Source organism: Oreochromis aureus, linkage group 7 (genome assembly GCF_013358895.1).
Source record: "Oreochromis aureus strain Israel breed Guangdong linkage group 7, ZZ_aureus, whole genome shotgun sequence".
In the NCBI taxonomy this organism is placed as follows: Eukaryota; Metazoa; Chordata; class Actinopteri; order Cichliformes; family Cichlidae; genus Oreochromis; species Oreochromis aureus.
Window position 1 is genome coordinate 53068946 of NC_052948.1, and position 16269 is coordinate 53085214.

A 16269-nucleotide genomic window follows, 5' to 3' on the forward strand; every position below is an offset into this window, starting at 1 on the left:
AAGCAGCAGCTCAAGAGGCGCTCCCATGCCCAGAGCCTGTGAATATTGATTAGCAGCAGCAGAATAATCAGGTTGCATGAGAGGCAGCATGTAAGCCGGGGTGGTGGGGTGTGGAGGGGGGTCCAGCCAGGCCAGGCGCTGTGTGCGAGGCATGCAGCCGAACCAGCTCGTGGCAGGGGTATGGGAGCAGGTGGGTGGATGTAATTGGGGGAAGAGAGCTCCGAGTCACATCTTCTCTCTCCTGCCTCATACACACCAGCTGCTAAGGTAGTGTGAGGTCTTGGTCTGTGCTTTCTCTCTCTTCTCAGTTTCTGCTCAGCTACAGTATGTTGTACTAAAAATGGCCTCTTATTTCGCTCCCGCCGTCATCCCTTCTAGTTCGTGTCATCTCGAGCTGCCCATGAGCCCCACCAATTAGAGCGTGAGCGTAACTGCACAAGAACATGCAGTTTATTGATAGCGTTTCGTGATTTAATGTTGGTGCTCTTTGTTTTATTTACTGAATTTTACCTTGAAATCCAGGGAAAAAATAAAATAACATGAGATGGAGCAAGTTTCACCTGTACTGCACGTAATTGCCTACTTAGCAGTTCAAAACGAAGTCCATTGCATGCTCTGTGGTCACACAAACCCGATCCTTGAGGGCAGATGGGTTTTGTCTCCTTTTTTTTATAGTGAGTAATGCCATTACTTCCAGCAGTAATGGCCTCAATGATGATTGAGAACTGTGCTCTGATACCACAGGTCAATACTCGTTGCATTAGAAAGCATGGTGCTGATTACTAGCTAAAGCGCTTGGTGATTTGTACCTTAAATGTAACCTTAGTCCTGACCTCTAGTTTAAATCAGGTTATAAATTAAAAATAGTTCCTTAGGTAAATCATTTTTCATAACCCTTTCCTCCCAGTTTCATGGTCTCCAACCCAACGGGCTCATAGGAAGAAAATTAGCTCCGTCTAGTCTCCTCTCTCGGAATAGCTGATGTGAATCAGCAGGCAAACCACCTTTGACCTCTAGTTAAACTTGTCAGAATCCAGGACAAATATTATCTCAGGCTTTCCGGTGAGCAAAGAATAGGTGAGGGAGCCAAAGCACAAGACTCGGAAGGGAAATATAAACACATAATACAGCTCCTCTGTCTGAAACTGCTCTCTATTGAGAGTGCAAGTTTTGAAATTAAAACAGGAAAGCTTTCCACCTCCCTCGACCCGCCCCCAACCGCCAATCCCCAGTCTCTTAAAATAATAAACTCAAATTCTTCCCTTAGAAAAATCAACGTAAAGGAAGCCGACCTTTGTATTGTATTGTGTTTTATTTCTTTCTATATTTTGTACTCTTCTTGTCTGTAAAAAAACGAAACGGCGTGTCCTCACACAAACCTGCTTAAATTTTCCAACACAGCTGGTTTGCTCAATTATTTCCATGTCTGCTGCAATGGTTTTTCTTTTATAGCCGTTTCGTTTTATTGCCGTTGTTGATGTCATTGTTCTTCGCAGCTCAAGAAGCTTGTGTACGTGTACCTGGTGAGATATGCAGAGGAGCAGCAGGACTTGGCATTGCTGTCTATTAGTACATTCCAGCGGGCCCTTAAGGTAACATTCAGTCTCTCTGGATGCGGATAGATGAATGTGTTGATGATCAGAGGATGATAAATGTCTCACTTCTCACTGCTTTTCTCTTGGTGCTGGGAGGCACTGTTTTTGTTGTAGCGCACTGTCTCACTGACAATTTGTTTCTGTGCCAGGACCCAAACCAGTTCATCCGGGCTAGTGCTCTGAGGGTTTTGTCCAGTATCCGTGTCCCCATTATTGTCCCCATTATGATGCTGGCCATCAAGGAGGCTGCAGCTGACCTGTCCCCATATGTGAGGAAGACTTCAGCACATGCGATCCAAAAGCTGTACAGGTAAAGACATCAATGGATAAAGCAGCTGCAAGCTGTAAGCTTTACTGACTCATCTTACTGCCTCAACAGTGAACTGAGCAGTTAATGCAGTGAAGGTTGGGCAATGTTGGCATAAGGGGCTTTGCCCCGCTTTTATCGCTCTCTTATCTTAGTAGTAGGTGCATGTTTGATGATCAGTGATGGTTCTTTAGAAAACCAGGCACAGTTTTGTTATTTATCTGCACTCCTATCAGATTCATGAAATTCCTTCATGCTCTATATACCGTAGACCTCTTATGCTTTTCCTTATGTTCTGTTCTATATTGTAGAGACTTGGCAAAAGGCTTTGTGAGTTTATCCCAATGTACACATAGAAGACAGAAACCCCCCTCACAAAGTGGGGTAATAAGTTTTACTGTGAGCTGTAGAAGTCCATACATTTGGAATAAGCTTCAACACATTTTTAAAATTCCTGTCTTCAAACAAAAAACACCTCTAAAATAACTGTTGCTACTTGATTTTGAAGCCTGTATGGCATGGATCTGTCAAAACTTTGCTCTACATGAGGCTTATCCTATCGTTTTCATGTGCCACTGTCTAGATGTATTGGATTTTTAAAAATGTTTTTATTTTATGATTCCTACGGCAATCTTAGGATATTTAGTGATTCTTGTTGGTGTGATAATGTACATTTGGAATTGTATATACATTTGCTGTTTGTTACCTGATTTTATGCAACTTATAAGCTTTGGGGAAGTCTGTTTCACAAAGAACTATCTTATGTTATCAATTTGAAATTTGTATTTTAATTGATTTTTTTTTAATAAAATGAATTCAAACTGAATATAGGGTTATAATGAGAGAAACTCATATTAAACATGGCATGCAACCTGTTTGTGTGAGCACAGCAACTTGCGAAGAGCTGCCAATCAGAGGTAAGTGGTTTTAGGGGTAGGGTTGCGTTAAAACGGGAGGAGCTAAAACAGCTTGTTTCAGACAGAGGAGAAACTGAGGGGCTGTATCGAGCGCTGGATTAGTCGTAGTTTTGGGCTACTGGATTTAATTGGTTATGAAAATGTTTCGTGCTGATCTAACTGGTCTCTGTTATTTAAGAGCAGCTACTCTCCTGTCTGCTAACATAACAGCAATGTAACCTAGGGTGTTTTACACATATTTATAAAAATATGTGGAATGATGATGTTTTACAGTAGTCTAAAGTGAAGCAGTGACGGATTGATGCAGGGAGTGGCTTTGGTTAAGCACGCACAGACATCTTTGTATTCTGAACACACAGCAGGGACATGATTTAATTTGTTAGTCTGTATGTGAATAATTGCCATTCTGTAGTTGACAATTAGTTTCCAACCTCTTTGTCTTTTGTCCTCAGCCTGGACCCAGATCAGAAGGAGCAGCTGATCGAAGTGATCGAGAAACTATTGAAAGACAAAAGCACGGTAAGCAGACACAGAGTACTGTAGTGCTTGACAGTACACCTCCCACGTTTGAGAACGAAGACCACTGGAGGGCGCCCCAGTCAAGTGATTCTTCTCTTAGCTCTCCATCCCACAGCTCATTCGGCAATGCCACGGTTTGTTAACACCCACTTAAACCCACACATCTTCAGATGCTCCTTGTTAAGTGTCCATTTGGAAGGAATTTTCGCACTGATGCTAGTGTCAGCTTAATTTTCTCAAAGGCCAGCTTCTTCTTTTTTTTTCAAGTTTTCTCCCAAAATGGACCATAAATGAGTTGGATTCTCAAATTCTGCATTTTGGCCAATCACAGACACAATGCAGAAGGCACATTAGAAGTCAGCAGGCAGTGCATTAATTTGACGAGGTCACAGTGAATACTAAGGGTGCTGAAATGCCAATTTCAAATATGTAGACACTGGCTGGAGGATGCAGTGCGTTGTGTTTGCATGTGCAAATCATGCACAGTTTGTTATAATTATGTATTCATAGAGTATGCCTACCATTATATAAACAAAGCAAAGCGGCTTAGGCCAAACGGGAGTGGGGGGGGGTGGAAAGCCCAGTACCAGATGCATAGCATATTTAGCCCCAGACGCTAACGAAGACAGATGACTTCTCCCTGTTGGAGCCCACATTGTGAGGCAGGGGACAGAGAGAGAGGGCACTATCATCACACAGACGCACAAGCACATCAGTCGGTGATGAATGGTGAAAAACCTAAATGCAGTGGATACTGAATAGCTTTCAAGTGAGGCGATGCATTCGACGATGCCATGTAGAATTTACAAGTCCCACAATAATGTCCCAGAGCTGAATCGGTGCCATCAGAGGTTCTTGTTATATTATATGTAATGTAAAGGATTACTCCTGCTACTACAGTCGAGTGTTAGTGTACTAGCTGGATGGCTGTTTTGTGCTGCCTTTAATAACTTTCTAAGATCCTTGTTAAGTGTGAAATAAAAACCCTGATGATGACATCAGTTGTTATATATGATTGTGAATATTTGTTATGTAGGTTCTATTATGAACTCAGCGGTCGCACTTACTTTGGGGTGGCAAAGCATTTTTTAATCCTTGTCTCATATTAAGAGAATATCTCACATTATGACTGCCTTAAGTTTACAAAGATGAATATCTCACAGTATACGTGTGGTCCAAACAAACAAATGTGCCGATCTATGATTTTCATCCCTGCTGAAATCTAAAAATGAAAACCAGACTGCAATTTAAATAAAAGGTAACAGTTTTAACAGGTATGTTAACAGGTGAACACTATTTTCACACAATTCTTGCCAAAAATTAACTCTCAGCATTAGATATCTGGGCTATTTTGCTTCTGTAGCAGAGTGTGAGTTAGTATGTCTCAGCTTTTGCTGGTTTGATTTTCTTCATCAAAATCACATCTGTTGATGTTTGCAGACGTGAAATGCTAATTTTCCAGGCTAGCCTCTCGATAATGTTGCTTATAATATTGGAGAAAATGTGGTCAAGAAGACGAGGTATTTGGAGCAGTTGTAAATGACTGAAAGATTACATATCTAATTCATAAAAATAACACAGCCCAGATCACCATCCTTTTTATGTAATTTTTGCATTTTGTATCTTTTTAAAAATATATATATCAGCATTTTCAGGAATGCCATTGCTTATGACTAGTCATAACTAATTCTGGCTTGGATATATGAACATCACATGAATTTGTCAAAGAATCCACCTTTTCTTCTCCTGCTATGACAAAATATCATAGCCAAGTTACAAATATCTGTTTAGAAAAGAGCCCAATTCCCCAAACTGTGTCTGTCACAAGGTGACTGGAAAGGTCACTGTTACCTCTTTTAATTTTACACGTTCCCACGAGATCATGGAAGTGTGCTAAGGAGATGTCCTTGGGTTAGTTGTCTTGTTGTCCAGGGTGAAACATAGAGGAGACTGAGCCTTTCCAATAGCTGTTCCTAACCCCCGGTAAACCCCATTCCCCAACAAAGACTGTTTTTAAAGACCTGGTTGAAAACTCATTTTTATTCCTTTGCCTGTAAATCAGATCGAGTTTTGATGGGACTTTTGTGGATGTTTTTTAACGCTGTATAGCACTTTGATCAATGCCAGTTGTTTTTAAATGTGCTTATAAATAATTTGATGAGACTTGACTGTAAAGGGTATCTATATGCATTCATGCCTAGACATTTAGGTGTGCTAATAATTAATGTCGACGATTCAGGGTGTACAGCAGGGCTACGGATCTGGTTTTACATAATGAAAAACATATTTTGTATTTATAAAGCTATCAAAATTTCAGTTTTTAACAACAACTCTATTGGGACGTCATGTTTTTCTGGCAGCTTTTCAGTCAGATTTCAATTTGTTGCACAGTTTCTCTTTATGTATCACTAATAAGTTAGCTGTGTGGCTTAGAGCTGTTGAGCTGGTATCACAATGGGATTAGTGGAAGATGGAAGCATTTGGTTATCGTTCAGGCTGTGGCGTTGTCCTGGCCTGCTGACATTTACCTTTACAGATGTGCCTCTTTGTTGGTTAAATGGCTGTGACACATGTGGTGGTGGGTTGGGGGGGCTGCTTATAGGCAGGATGGTTTAAAGAGAAAATGGGAAGGCCTGATGACAGAGACAACACAGGAGTTTGTGCAGCTGTTTTACTGTGATGGATCTATTATCCAGCCATTACAAGATAAATGATCGATCTCTCCCGTCCTCTCCCCCATGCACCTTCTGCAAAATTGAAATGAGAAGAGAAAGGAGGAGCAGTTGGGGGGAGTGGCAGTGGGGGTACTATGATTAGGGGCTAGGTGAGATGCCCATTAATTTAAGAGAAAAAGGAGAGAGGGAGGGAGGTAGGAAGAAGAGAGCAAGCAGAGGGAGGATAGGCCGACCCCACACCGGGCCATCAATCAAAAAGGCGCGCGTTGTCTCTGACGTGATGACCCAGCACTCTGCCTTCCTGGCACCCTAATTAGAATTCATAGCAAAATGGATGCAAGGAAACGGTTTGAGCCCTTCATAATTTTATAGGAAATTTATTGTTATTAGAAGAACCATTTGCTTAGTGTGATTTTTCCATTACCGGCTTGTCATGCAGGGTAGATAATATGGCCGAGGTAGGGGAGGGGGAGGAGGTGTATGAACTCCATAGATTGGGGTGTCAGTTTTGTTGATGGTGCATGTAGTTTACCTTGGAGCTGTGTCTAATGGGGGAAGTTGGTAGAGAATGCACAAAGCCTTGCTGCAGGATGCACGTGCTAAGGAGTGTTGCTTTTAATAGCCTCAGAGACAGGAGAGGGTCAGAAGTAAGACAAAAATACACACAGACATACTTAGAAATCCATGTTTTACTAAATGCTTTGACTAAGTTAGTCTGCTGTAAAATGTTATTGACACTGATGCTTAAATGAAGGTTGCTGGAAAGATTTATGCTACCGGTCAGACTCTATGAATAGTTTTCGTTGGAACGTCTTTCTATATATTACAGTGGTTGTACAAGTGCTTTAAATTCTGAAAGGATTGGATAGAGGTGTGATGATTTAGTTTTTGTGGCTTTAACTAATTATTTTTATTTAAAGTTCCATTTAGACTCATGATGATGATGATGATGATGGTGGGATATAGTGAAACATGGGTTAGGGGTTATACTTCCAAACACATTTTTTGTGTGAACTACAATTAAAAATATTTGGTGAAACATTAGGTAAAAGCTAAAGTATAATAATTAGTTTTTAGCAGTTGTTGAAGACCAGATCAACTTGCGAAGAGCTTCCAATCACAGGTAAGCGGTTTTAGGGGTAGGTTTGCCTTAAAACGGGAGGAGCTAAAACAGCTTGTTTCAGACAGAGGAGAAACTGAGGGGCTGTATCGAGCGCTGGATTAGTCGTAGTTTCGGGCTACTGGATTTAATTGGTTATGAAAATGTTTCGTGCTGATCTAACTGGTCTCTGTTATTTAAGAGCAGCTACTCTCCTGTCTGCTAACATAACAGCAGTGTAACCTAGGGTGTTTCAGATAACCCAGTGGGCTGATGATGGCAGAAAGTTTAAGCGGTACAACCTCAAAGGTGTGGTTGCCTCTGTGTTTAAAACGGAGTGTGGACCTGATGATTGAACAGGCTGACTACTGGAAAGAGTTGTCAACAGTTTTGCTATATATACAGGAGCCTGGGATTATAGGACTTTGTACAGTGTATCCGCAAAGTATTAGAAGTGTATCACTTATTCCACATTTTATCATGTTTCAGCCTTTTTCCAAAATGGATTAAATTCATTTTTCACCTTAAAATTCTACACAGTCCTGCGAATACTTTCCAGATACACTGTAAGTAATAACATTTTAAAATTCTGAATTTCACTGAAGCAAGTGAAGCAGTAATAGGGGTGACAGGAGTATCTGTTGTTTTTTGTTGGCAGCTTAACTGCTGCATTCTGGGTTATTTGAAGACGTGCAAAGAAGGACTGAGAAATGCACATGAAAAATGAGTCGGAATAATCAAGAGGGGAAAAATGAAAGTTAGAATTATGCATGTGTCTGTGTGTGTTACTATTGGCCTTAGTACATTAATCAGTGTCCAGAGCGCCATGTCATTCCTTGAATATACATAAAATTCCTGTGCATGTCATGAAATATAACTATATACAGCACTGCAGTATAGTAAAACATACTTGTTTGATCCTGTAGTAATTCATCCGCCCTTATAAGTGTGTGATTTCTCTGGGAATCTACAGACGCCAGCTATGCACATGCACATCTCTCACACTCACAATCAATGCAGGCTCATGACAGTGCTGATGGGTAAATGCTCTGGGTTCCCACAGGGCCACCAGGGGCCAGAAGGCTTTAATTGGGAAGACTGAATTCTGCTCCCTTTCTCTTCATCTTCACCTGCCTGCGATAATGCTGTTTGCATATTAATACACCGCCGTGTCACTCACTCAGCCTTGCAGTCAGTCAGCGAGGCAGCAGGCAGTTGGGTGATGGTGTGGGTGGGAGTGGGGGGTGAGCAACAGTCAAATGGGTTTTTTCCCTTTACCAATAAAGCATAGTTGATTATTGGATCTCTCAGCTGCTGCTTCCTCCTTGGCTTGCTTTCCACATGAACTGAACACTTATGCTTCAGAAAAACATTCTTACTGACGGGCTTATCTCAAACACAAAGCAGTAGATAACTTATGTTTTTAAGTGCAAACAATTTACTTTCAATTATCAACTAACTGCTTACAGGATGAACTGTGTATTTTAATCAAAGCTGTAAATTGCCATTGCTTTTTTGAAAGTGCAATTATAATACTTTGCAACCAGGGTCACGTCTGTTAACCAGTGTTTTATTTCTCTAGAGTTTGTGTATATTGCAGCTTGGCCAATTTGCTTAACAAAACAATTTGCTTAACAAATCTATACAACCCTCATTAACTCACATGTTAACAGTGGAGTGAAATAAATGGGGGAAAAAAACCATTTTCCTCATGAGTTTGCTTCTCTCTGTTCTTTGTTTTAATTTTGATCCTTTCTATAGCTGGTGGCTGGGAGTGTGGTCATGGCCTTTGAGGAGGTGTGCCCAGATCGCATCGATCTGATCCACAAGAACTACAGAAAACTGTGTAATCTGCTGGTGGATGTGGAGGAGTGGGGCCAGGTGGTCATCATCTCTATGCTGACCCGTTATGCCAGGACACAGTTCACCAGTCCCTGGATGGAGGTAAGGGTTTCATGGACCTAAAGCCAATGGTGATTCACATTTGTAAAGTATCAGTTACATAGACTGTATGTAAAAGATGGGCAAAGCCAGTGTGATGCCACCTGTTGGTTTTTTGGACTGCACATTTGTGAAACAGTTGACTGCTGTTATGTTTTTGGAGACAGAAGTTACTATATTAAGACAACAGGGTTGAATTATGCTAAGAAGCTTGGTTAACAAGCTGCATCCATAAACTGCATGGGTACATCACATGGACACAGGCTATTTAGTGCTATCAAACAGACTAATAACTGTCCTTGTACTTCACACCAAACCACATTACTTGATAGCTATTGCCTTTTAAACATTCTCCAAAGTGAACCATGAGCTTAAATGCACTCAAGATCACCAGTTTAGTGACTTAAATTAGAGGAAGAGAGGCCTAGCAGACAGTTGGCCACAGCTGCCTGTGTCAGCACATCTGTCAAAGTGGTCCGTGCCAAAAATGGCAGTTCCTGGAATAGCCGCTTAACGCCAGCTCCAAAAGAGAGTCAGTCTCTGTAAACATCCAGGTTAAAAAGCCCAAATTTAGAGCATTAAAACACACATCCACAGCCTGGTACAAATAACACATGGGTTCTATGAATAGGTTCCGCCCTACATGACAATTGTGAGAACGTCCCCCTTACTTATCTGTATGGATTCTGGTGAGGTTTATGGTTAGGTATGTAGCTGCTTTGCCTGATAGGTGTATCTGCTGCGATCCATCTTCACTGATTCAAGTTACTGGACTGGACTTCTCAATGTTGTTTTTGCTGTTGGTGCCGTTTGGAGCATTTTTAATGGAGTTATCTGACAAATAGTACAGTCCACAAGTTTGTGCTTCATTTTTTATGATAGTCTACATTTTATTAATATGATACTTATGAATTAATTGGACATATCTGAGGACATGTACAGCTTATAGATGCATCTCACCAACCAAGCCTGGCACCCTTAGCTGACAACTTAGCACTCCAACAAGACTTAAAAGGCAGTGTTCCTTCAGCTTGAGGGCTGGGCATTTTTAGTTCACAAGAATCCATTAAAAATCATTAATTTTAATTTTGCTAGAGGGTTATTTTTATTAAAATAGTTTTTTGCATTAGTTTGATGTACTATGCTTGTGTTTCAGGGTGCTGAGTTTGATGAGAATAAAGCCTTCTATGACTCTGACTCTGAGGAGAAAAAAGACCAGACAGAAGCAAAGCCTTACGTCATGGATCCAGATCACAGACTGCTGCTCAGGAACACCAAACCTCTACTGCAGAGCAGGAACACCGCTGTGAGTCACTCAAACGCTGACATGTAGACACAAGTTCAGGTTTAACCCAGGGTTTTCATGGTTACTAAGGTGGTTCACATTGCCATGGTAACTCATGCTCCATCAATAAGAATCTGTATCGCTGATTGATTAGCATCAGTGAGAGATGCAGAGATACAGACTGGTGCAGTCGGGCGGTATCTGCAGAAAGATAGGAGGTAAATTTACTGTTTTAGTTTTTGTTAAAACTGTGTCACTGGTCTATAGTTATATACCAAGTCTCTATGAAATGAGTCGCGAAAGTTTCATTCATGCAGGCCCGGAGAACAGTCGGTAACAGCTGGTCATTGGGGAGAAGGGTATATTCTACAACCATTTGATGGGTGGATGCTGAAGGTTGCTGGAAGCATGAAATTGGTGGCAAAGAGGAATACAGTACTGCACCAAAAACCTCTTTGTGATTGCTGTAGTTGTTAACATATTGCCACAGCACATATTTCAGTTTTATTTATACAGCGTCAAATTACAATAACAATCACCTGAAGGCGTTTTGACCGTAGTTTGCATGGAAGATGCTGATTTGTCTTCAAAAACTTACAAGCTACTCGCCACGCAGTGAAACTTTAAAGTGTGATGCAGACAGAAACAGGCAAAAGTTGAACCTTTTGAAATGTGCTGGTCGCAGTGGTAAGGCACAGCTTTTACTTTGAAGGAGAACATTCTTCGTTTCAAGTTTCAGCATAGCTTGGTGAGAATATAGCGAGTGTTTGCAGTGTGTAGAAATTATAGGTAACTGCAGCAGCCTTCTAGCAGCCAAAATGATCATGCGGTGCTTTTCATCTGGAGACAGTGGGCAACATTCAGCAACAATCATCCCTGATCAGTTGGGAAGTGAGAGATCAGAGGTTGCCTGGGGGGGTCACAGACAGACCCCCTAGCCCTGTGTGATTCAGACGTCAGGCTAACAAACTGTAACACCACCTGTAGAAGCAGTCCCCTCATAAACCAGTTACAGGCTACATTCACACATTATTCACACACTTTTTAAATGGTATGCAAACATGCATAGACTAATAAGACTGTTTTTAGTCGAATAAACACACACCTAAAGTTGATGGAAATAGTAGGAAACGCAGCGTTTCTTTGTGACTGTTGCCAACTGAACACATCAGCTAATGCTGTTGTAACCCTGGAAGGACACATTTATGTGCAATAACACATTCACTCAAAGTACTACATACACAGGACACGCCACACACACAAAGGCATGAGAATACCTATCTTAGTGCGCCACACAAGCCTGAATAAAAGCGATAAAAACCAGAGTGAGTGCGGGTCTCCATCATCCAGGAGCCTCAAGGTCTCTGTCGACATGTAGCAGCGGGAAGGAAAAATGCTCCCAAATGAAAGTGTTGATTAAAATGTGACATGCTGTGTCTTTACTCACGACAACACGGCGACATCCTCAATCTTCATAGACGCCAGAAGCCTCTCATTGTGCCTGCAACGACGGACACACGTCCTCCTGCTATTTAAAGCGCTGCTGAAAAATGACTTTTAGAGTCTCTTTGAGAGTGCCCGTGTAGAGCTGAGCAAATGCATGTGAAGGAAGATGATTTTAGTGTGAGCAGACAGAAAGTAACAAGTTTGTTTTAATAAGATGCTGTAAGATAATCTACTTATTATCTTATTGGGTTGATATTTTTAGGTAGTGATGGCTGTTGCTCAGCTTTACTGGCATCTGGCTCCTAAACATGAAGTCAGTATTGTCACCAAGTCACTGGTTCGACTCCTGAGAAGCCACAGGTAAAAAAAACCAAACAAAAAAACATATATATGTGTGTATATTAATACAGCATTTGCGTATTTGCTGCTAGTGTCTGTGTCCATGTCTGAATGTGCCTGTCTTCTTGCTGTTGTGTGCAGAGAAGTGCAGTACATTGTGCTTCAGAACATCGCCACGATGTCTATACAGAGAAAGGTGAGTGCTCATGGATAGCAGAGGGAGGAGTGTGCTGGGTTGATGCAGCCTGTGTAGTAAGTTAACACGAGTTCTCTTCAAACAGGGGATGTTTGAGCCCTTCATTAAGAGTTTCTATGTGAGATCGACAGATGCCACGCATATCAAAACACTAAAGGTAGCCCCTGTTTTATTTTCTGCATTATGTATATATAAGCTCAAATAAGGATACTGACCTTAATTTTATTTATAATAGTATAATATTATGTACAAGCTTGACACATTTAAATACTGCTATATTAGCTTTTGAGCCTCTTTGACCTTTTCGTGAACCTAACAACAGTCACCTTTCTGTTTATGATTTTTCCAGTTGGAGATCCTGACCAATCTAGCTAATGAAGCTAACATCTCCACAATTCTGAGAGAATTCCAGGTTTGTTGTTTTCTTTGTGTGATAAGTGTTACCTACTTTCCAATTGGGGTATTACACTGAGTACATCTGATCTTTCTTTTTTTTTCCCAAGACCTACGTGAAGAGTCAGGACAAGGCGTTCGCAGCAGCTACCATCCAGGCCATCGGCAGGTGCGCCACCAACATCTCTGAGGTGACGGACACATGCCTTAACGGTCTGGTGCTGCTGCTTTCTAATAGAGACGGTAAAAAGCCCCCCCTGAATAGTTACCTGAGTCGATATTTGGACTTTGAGCTTGTCATTAGAGATGTCGGCTCTGTCCAGTTTTGTGAAGACTTGTTTCGGTTCTGCAGAGGCCGTGGTGGCCGAGAGCATCGTGGTCATCAAGAAGCTGCTTCAGACTCAACCCACTCAGCACGGTGACATCATCAAACACATGGCCAAGCTCTTCGATAATGTCACTGTACGGTTCATGATTGTGCTGCTCGTGAAAGTTATCACTGGAGCATTGTGTCTGAAATAACACTGTGACAGGTGCTGCTCTTTGTCTCTGATATGTCACTCTCAACTGCAGGTTCCCATGGCCCGAGCCAGCATCCTGTGGCTGATGGGAGAGTACTGCGAGAAGGTGCCAAAGATTGCGCCCGATGTACTGCGCAAGATGGCAAAGACGTTCACAGCAGAGGAGGACATCGTCAAGCTGCAGACTGTCAATCTAGCTGCAAAGCTCTACCTGACCAACTCTAAGCAGGTGCAAAATAAAACATGCAGAGAAAAATCAAGACTCTGTGTGTGTGTAACCTTTTACAGAGCTTTGTGTGCAAATAGTTGCAACTAATTGCTAAATACCCATTTCAAATACAGAGCTGTGAAGCAGTTTTAATGTAATGCATCTTCTAGAGCCACTTGGTGTCTGCAGACCCATTGAGTCAGATGAGGTAAAATTGGTGTCTGAGCTGATTTTATGAGCCCAGACGCTGCCTTCTCAAACGAGCACATTATCACACCTCTTGCTCCTTGTAATGACAATGCAGTAAAAGATTGGGGTGATAATGCTGCTGTCACGACAGGAGCAGATTTTGTTTTTATGTCTACCTAAATCATTTATGTTGGCGCAAATGCTCTGTCTCCCTGTGCTTGGGTGAGACAGGGGTTTTGAAATAAGGACCCTAGCCTTGTGGAGAAGGAGATGCCTGTTGATGAGCAACAGTCACATTTGCTCCTGGCTCAGTTCAGCTGGTTGTACATCAGGTTTGCAGGCATCACTGAAAGGGTTCATTGATTTCTAAAGTGTTAGTTGGATGTTATGGAAACGTGTCTGCTTTATGCTTTCATAGCTCTGTCCAAAACAGCACCTCTAATGATATTTTTTTAAATTATTTTATTTATTTATTTATTTTTAACTGGTTTAATCTTCCTCTTAAATTGTTTCCTTGATATTTTTTGTTATGCTTAACTTTTACTAATATTCACAACCTTCTAATGGTCTGTCTTTGGTTGGTCTCCCTTCAAGTTTCTAATCTCGGGGGTCCTGCTGGTTAAGTACATAAAGCATTGAAACACCCACACTTTTGTCCCCAGACCAAGCTGCTGACCCAGTACATCCTGAATCTCGGCAAATACGACCAGAACTACGACATCAGAGACCGAACACGATTTATACGGCAGCTGATAGTGCCCAACGAGAAGAGCGGTGCGCTCAGCAAGTACGCTCGACGCATGTTATTGGCCCCCAAACCGGCTCCAGTGCTCGAGTCTGCCTTCAAAGGTACTTTTAAATACCTTTTCCATTTTGAGATTAAATTTCATTCCTCTCCCGCATCACTGAATACATATTAGCTGCTCATCTATTTCAAACCTAGTGGCTCTATTTCCTGCAGTATGCAAAGTTGATTCAGGCTGAGGTTTTATTATTCTGCTGTGTGTGTGTGTGTCTCTCTGAAGGGCAGTTAGGTCAGAAACCTTTACCTCACACTAATGAGATGGGTAAATTATTGAGCTCATGCTAACCTTTTTTCCGGCTTTCTCATTTAGCTGTCTTTTCTTTCTCTCCCTCCGCTTGACACCAGAGAAAAGCTGCCTTCTGCAACATTAAAATTCCAGCTCAGTTTGCACTTACTGGATGTTTATGAATGTGTTAACGGCCTCTGTCATTCTTAATATTCAGAAGTAGTCCTTTTTTGTGGTTGGCAAATCACACCTCCCAGAGCACACGCACTGATTGTCTTCTTGTGCTGCCCTTTGGGAAGGCAGAGCAAGGAGTGTGATCACGTGTTATCATAGACAGAGAGGTGATGGTGCTTGGTGAAGAAGATGCCACTATAAGTGCTGTTTCCTTCATTTAGAACACAGTGAGGCCATTGCTGCCCCATCCCATTTCTCCACCACTTATTAAACTTTTTAATTTTTTTCCCCCATAATTTTTCTTCTTGACCCTTTCAGATCGAGACCGTTACCAGCTGGGCACTCTCTCCCACAGTCTTAACCTTAAAGCCACTGGGTACCAGGAGCTCCCAGACTGGCCTGCTGTTGCTCCCGACCAGTCTGTGAGAAACGTGGAGATTGTTGAACCAGTAAGAAATCCACCTTCCTAAAGTCCACACACCAGATGTGTAAAATTCAGGAGACTATTTTACACATTAAAAATTGTTTTTTTGGACTCACTTATGTTTAATGCGGTCGTTCAGTCATTTTTTGTTGTTGTGTTTTTCACAGTGAGTTTTTTGAATACTGAGTGTGTGTATATGTTACATGACAAGTTCAGATGTGAAAAACTTGGAGTTTCATGTTGCATTTTTGCCTTTTACACACTCCTCATCATATTTGCTGCATTCAAGTTGTGTAAAGAAAAACGTGAGCCAAATCAGACATTAAACACCAACTCAAATGTGAGGAAACTCATGCCCTTAGGGAAGGAAGTGAATGCACCACATCTCAGTCCTGATTCTAGAAGTTATAGGCTCTCTGTTAACATTATGAAGCATTTGTCAGGAAAAAATGAAAAGATCATTGGTTTTACCTCATCAACTATTACTTGGCTGACTGGAGTGGAACTACAAACTGACTGTTTTTAAAGGGGACAGGTTTTGCTAATTTCCAGCTGCAAATCTTTATTCTTGTTTTCAAATTGCACTTCAAAGTAATTCTCATTTGCTGCATACTGGGCCTTGGTGCAGCACCTTAGTTTATTCTCTGAGGCTTTAGGAAGTGGTGCATTTTTCTCACATTTTATCAGTCAACCAATGACTGAGAAATGTAGAAAATATAGAAAAGAAAATGTAGAAAAGATTTGTTTATATTTTAAGCATGATCATTTCCAACCTTTATAGAATTAAAGATCCTTGTGTTTTGTTTTGTTTTTTATTTTGTGAGGGACATTATTGCTTTAGCATTTCCTCTCAGGTTTATCACCTTTACTTTGTGGCTGCTAATGTGTCTCCTAATAAAACAATATGCAACAATAAAGCAGTGGTGACAACAAACTTAAGTCTGAGCTTTAGCAGAAACATATTTGGGGATTTGGTGGTGATGACATACTGCTAAAAACTGCTTTAACTG

At 41.3% G+C, this 16269-nt stretch overlaps 1 protein-coding gene across 4 annotated transcripts in view; it reads left to right on the plus strand.

The window, feature by feature from the left end:
- ap3b1a (adaptor related protein complex 3 subunit beta 1a) overlaps positions 1-16269 on the plus strand; it is a 59281-nt gene that overhangs the window by 9525 nt on the left and 33487 nt on the right. For all 4 annotated transcript variants that reach the window (XM_031734351.2, XM_039614261.1, XM_039614262.1 and 1 more), the window contains exons 4-17: positions 1497-1592; positions 1745-1905; positions 3272-3338; positions 8874-9056; positions 10210-10359; positions 12047-12144; positions 12265-12319; positions 12405-12476; positions 12669-12731; positions 12823-12955; positions 13065-13174; positions 13286-13462; positions 14293-14479; positions 15154-15284. In XM_031734351.2, coding sequence (XP_031590211.2) covers positions 1497-1592; positions 1745-1905; positions 3272-3338; positions 8874-9056; positions 10210-10359; positions 12047-12144; positions 12265-12319; positions 12405-12476; positions 12669-12731; positions 12823-12955; positions 13065-13174; positions 13286-13462; positions 14293-14479; positions 15154-15284 — 1683 coding nt within the window. The remainder of the gene's footprint in view (positions 1-1496; positions 1593-1744; positions 1906-3271; positions 3339-8873; positions 9057-10209; positions 10360-12046; positions 12145-12264; positions 12320-12404; positions 12477-12668; positions 12732-12822; positions 12956-13064; positions 13175-13285; positions 13463-14292; positions 14480-15153; positions 15285-16269) is intronic.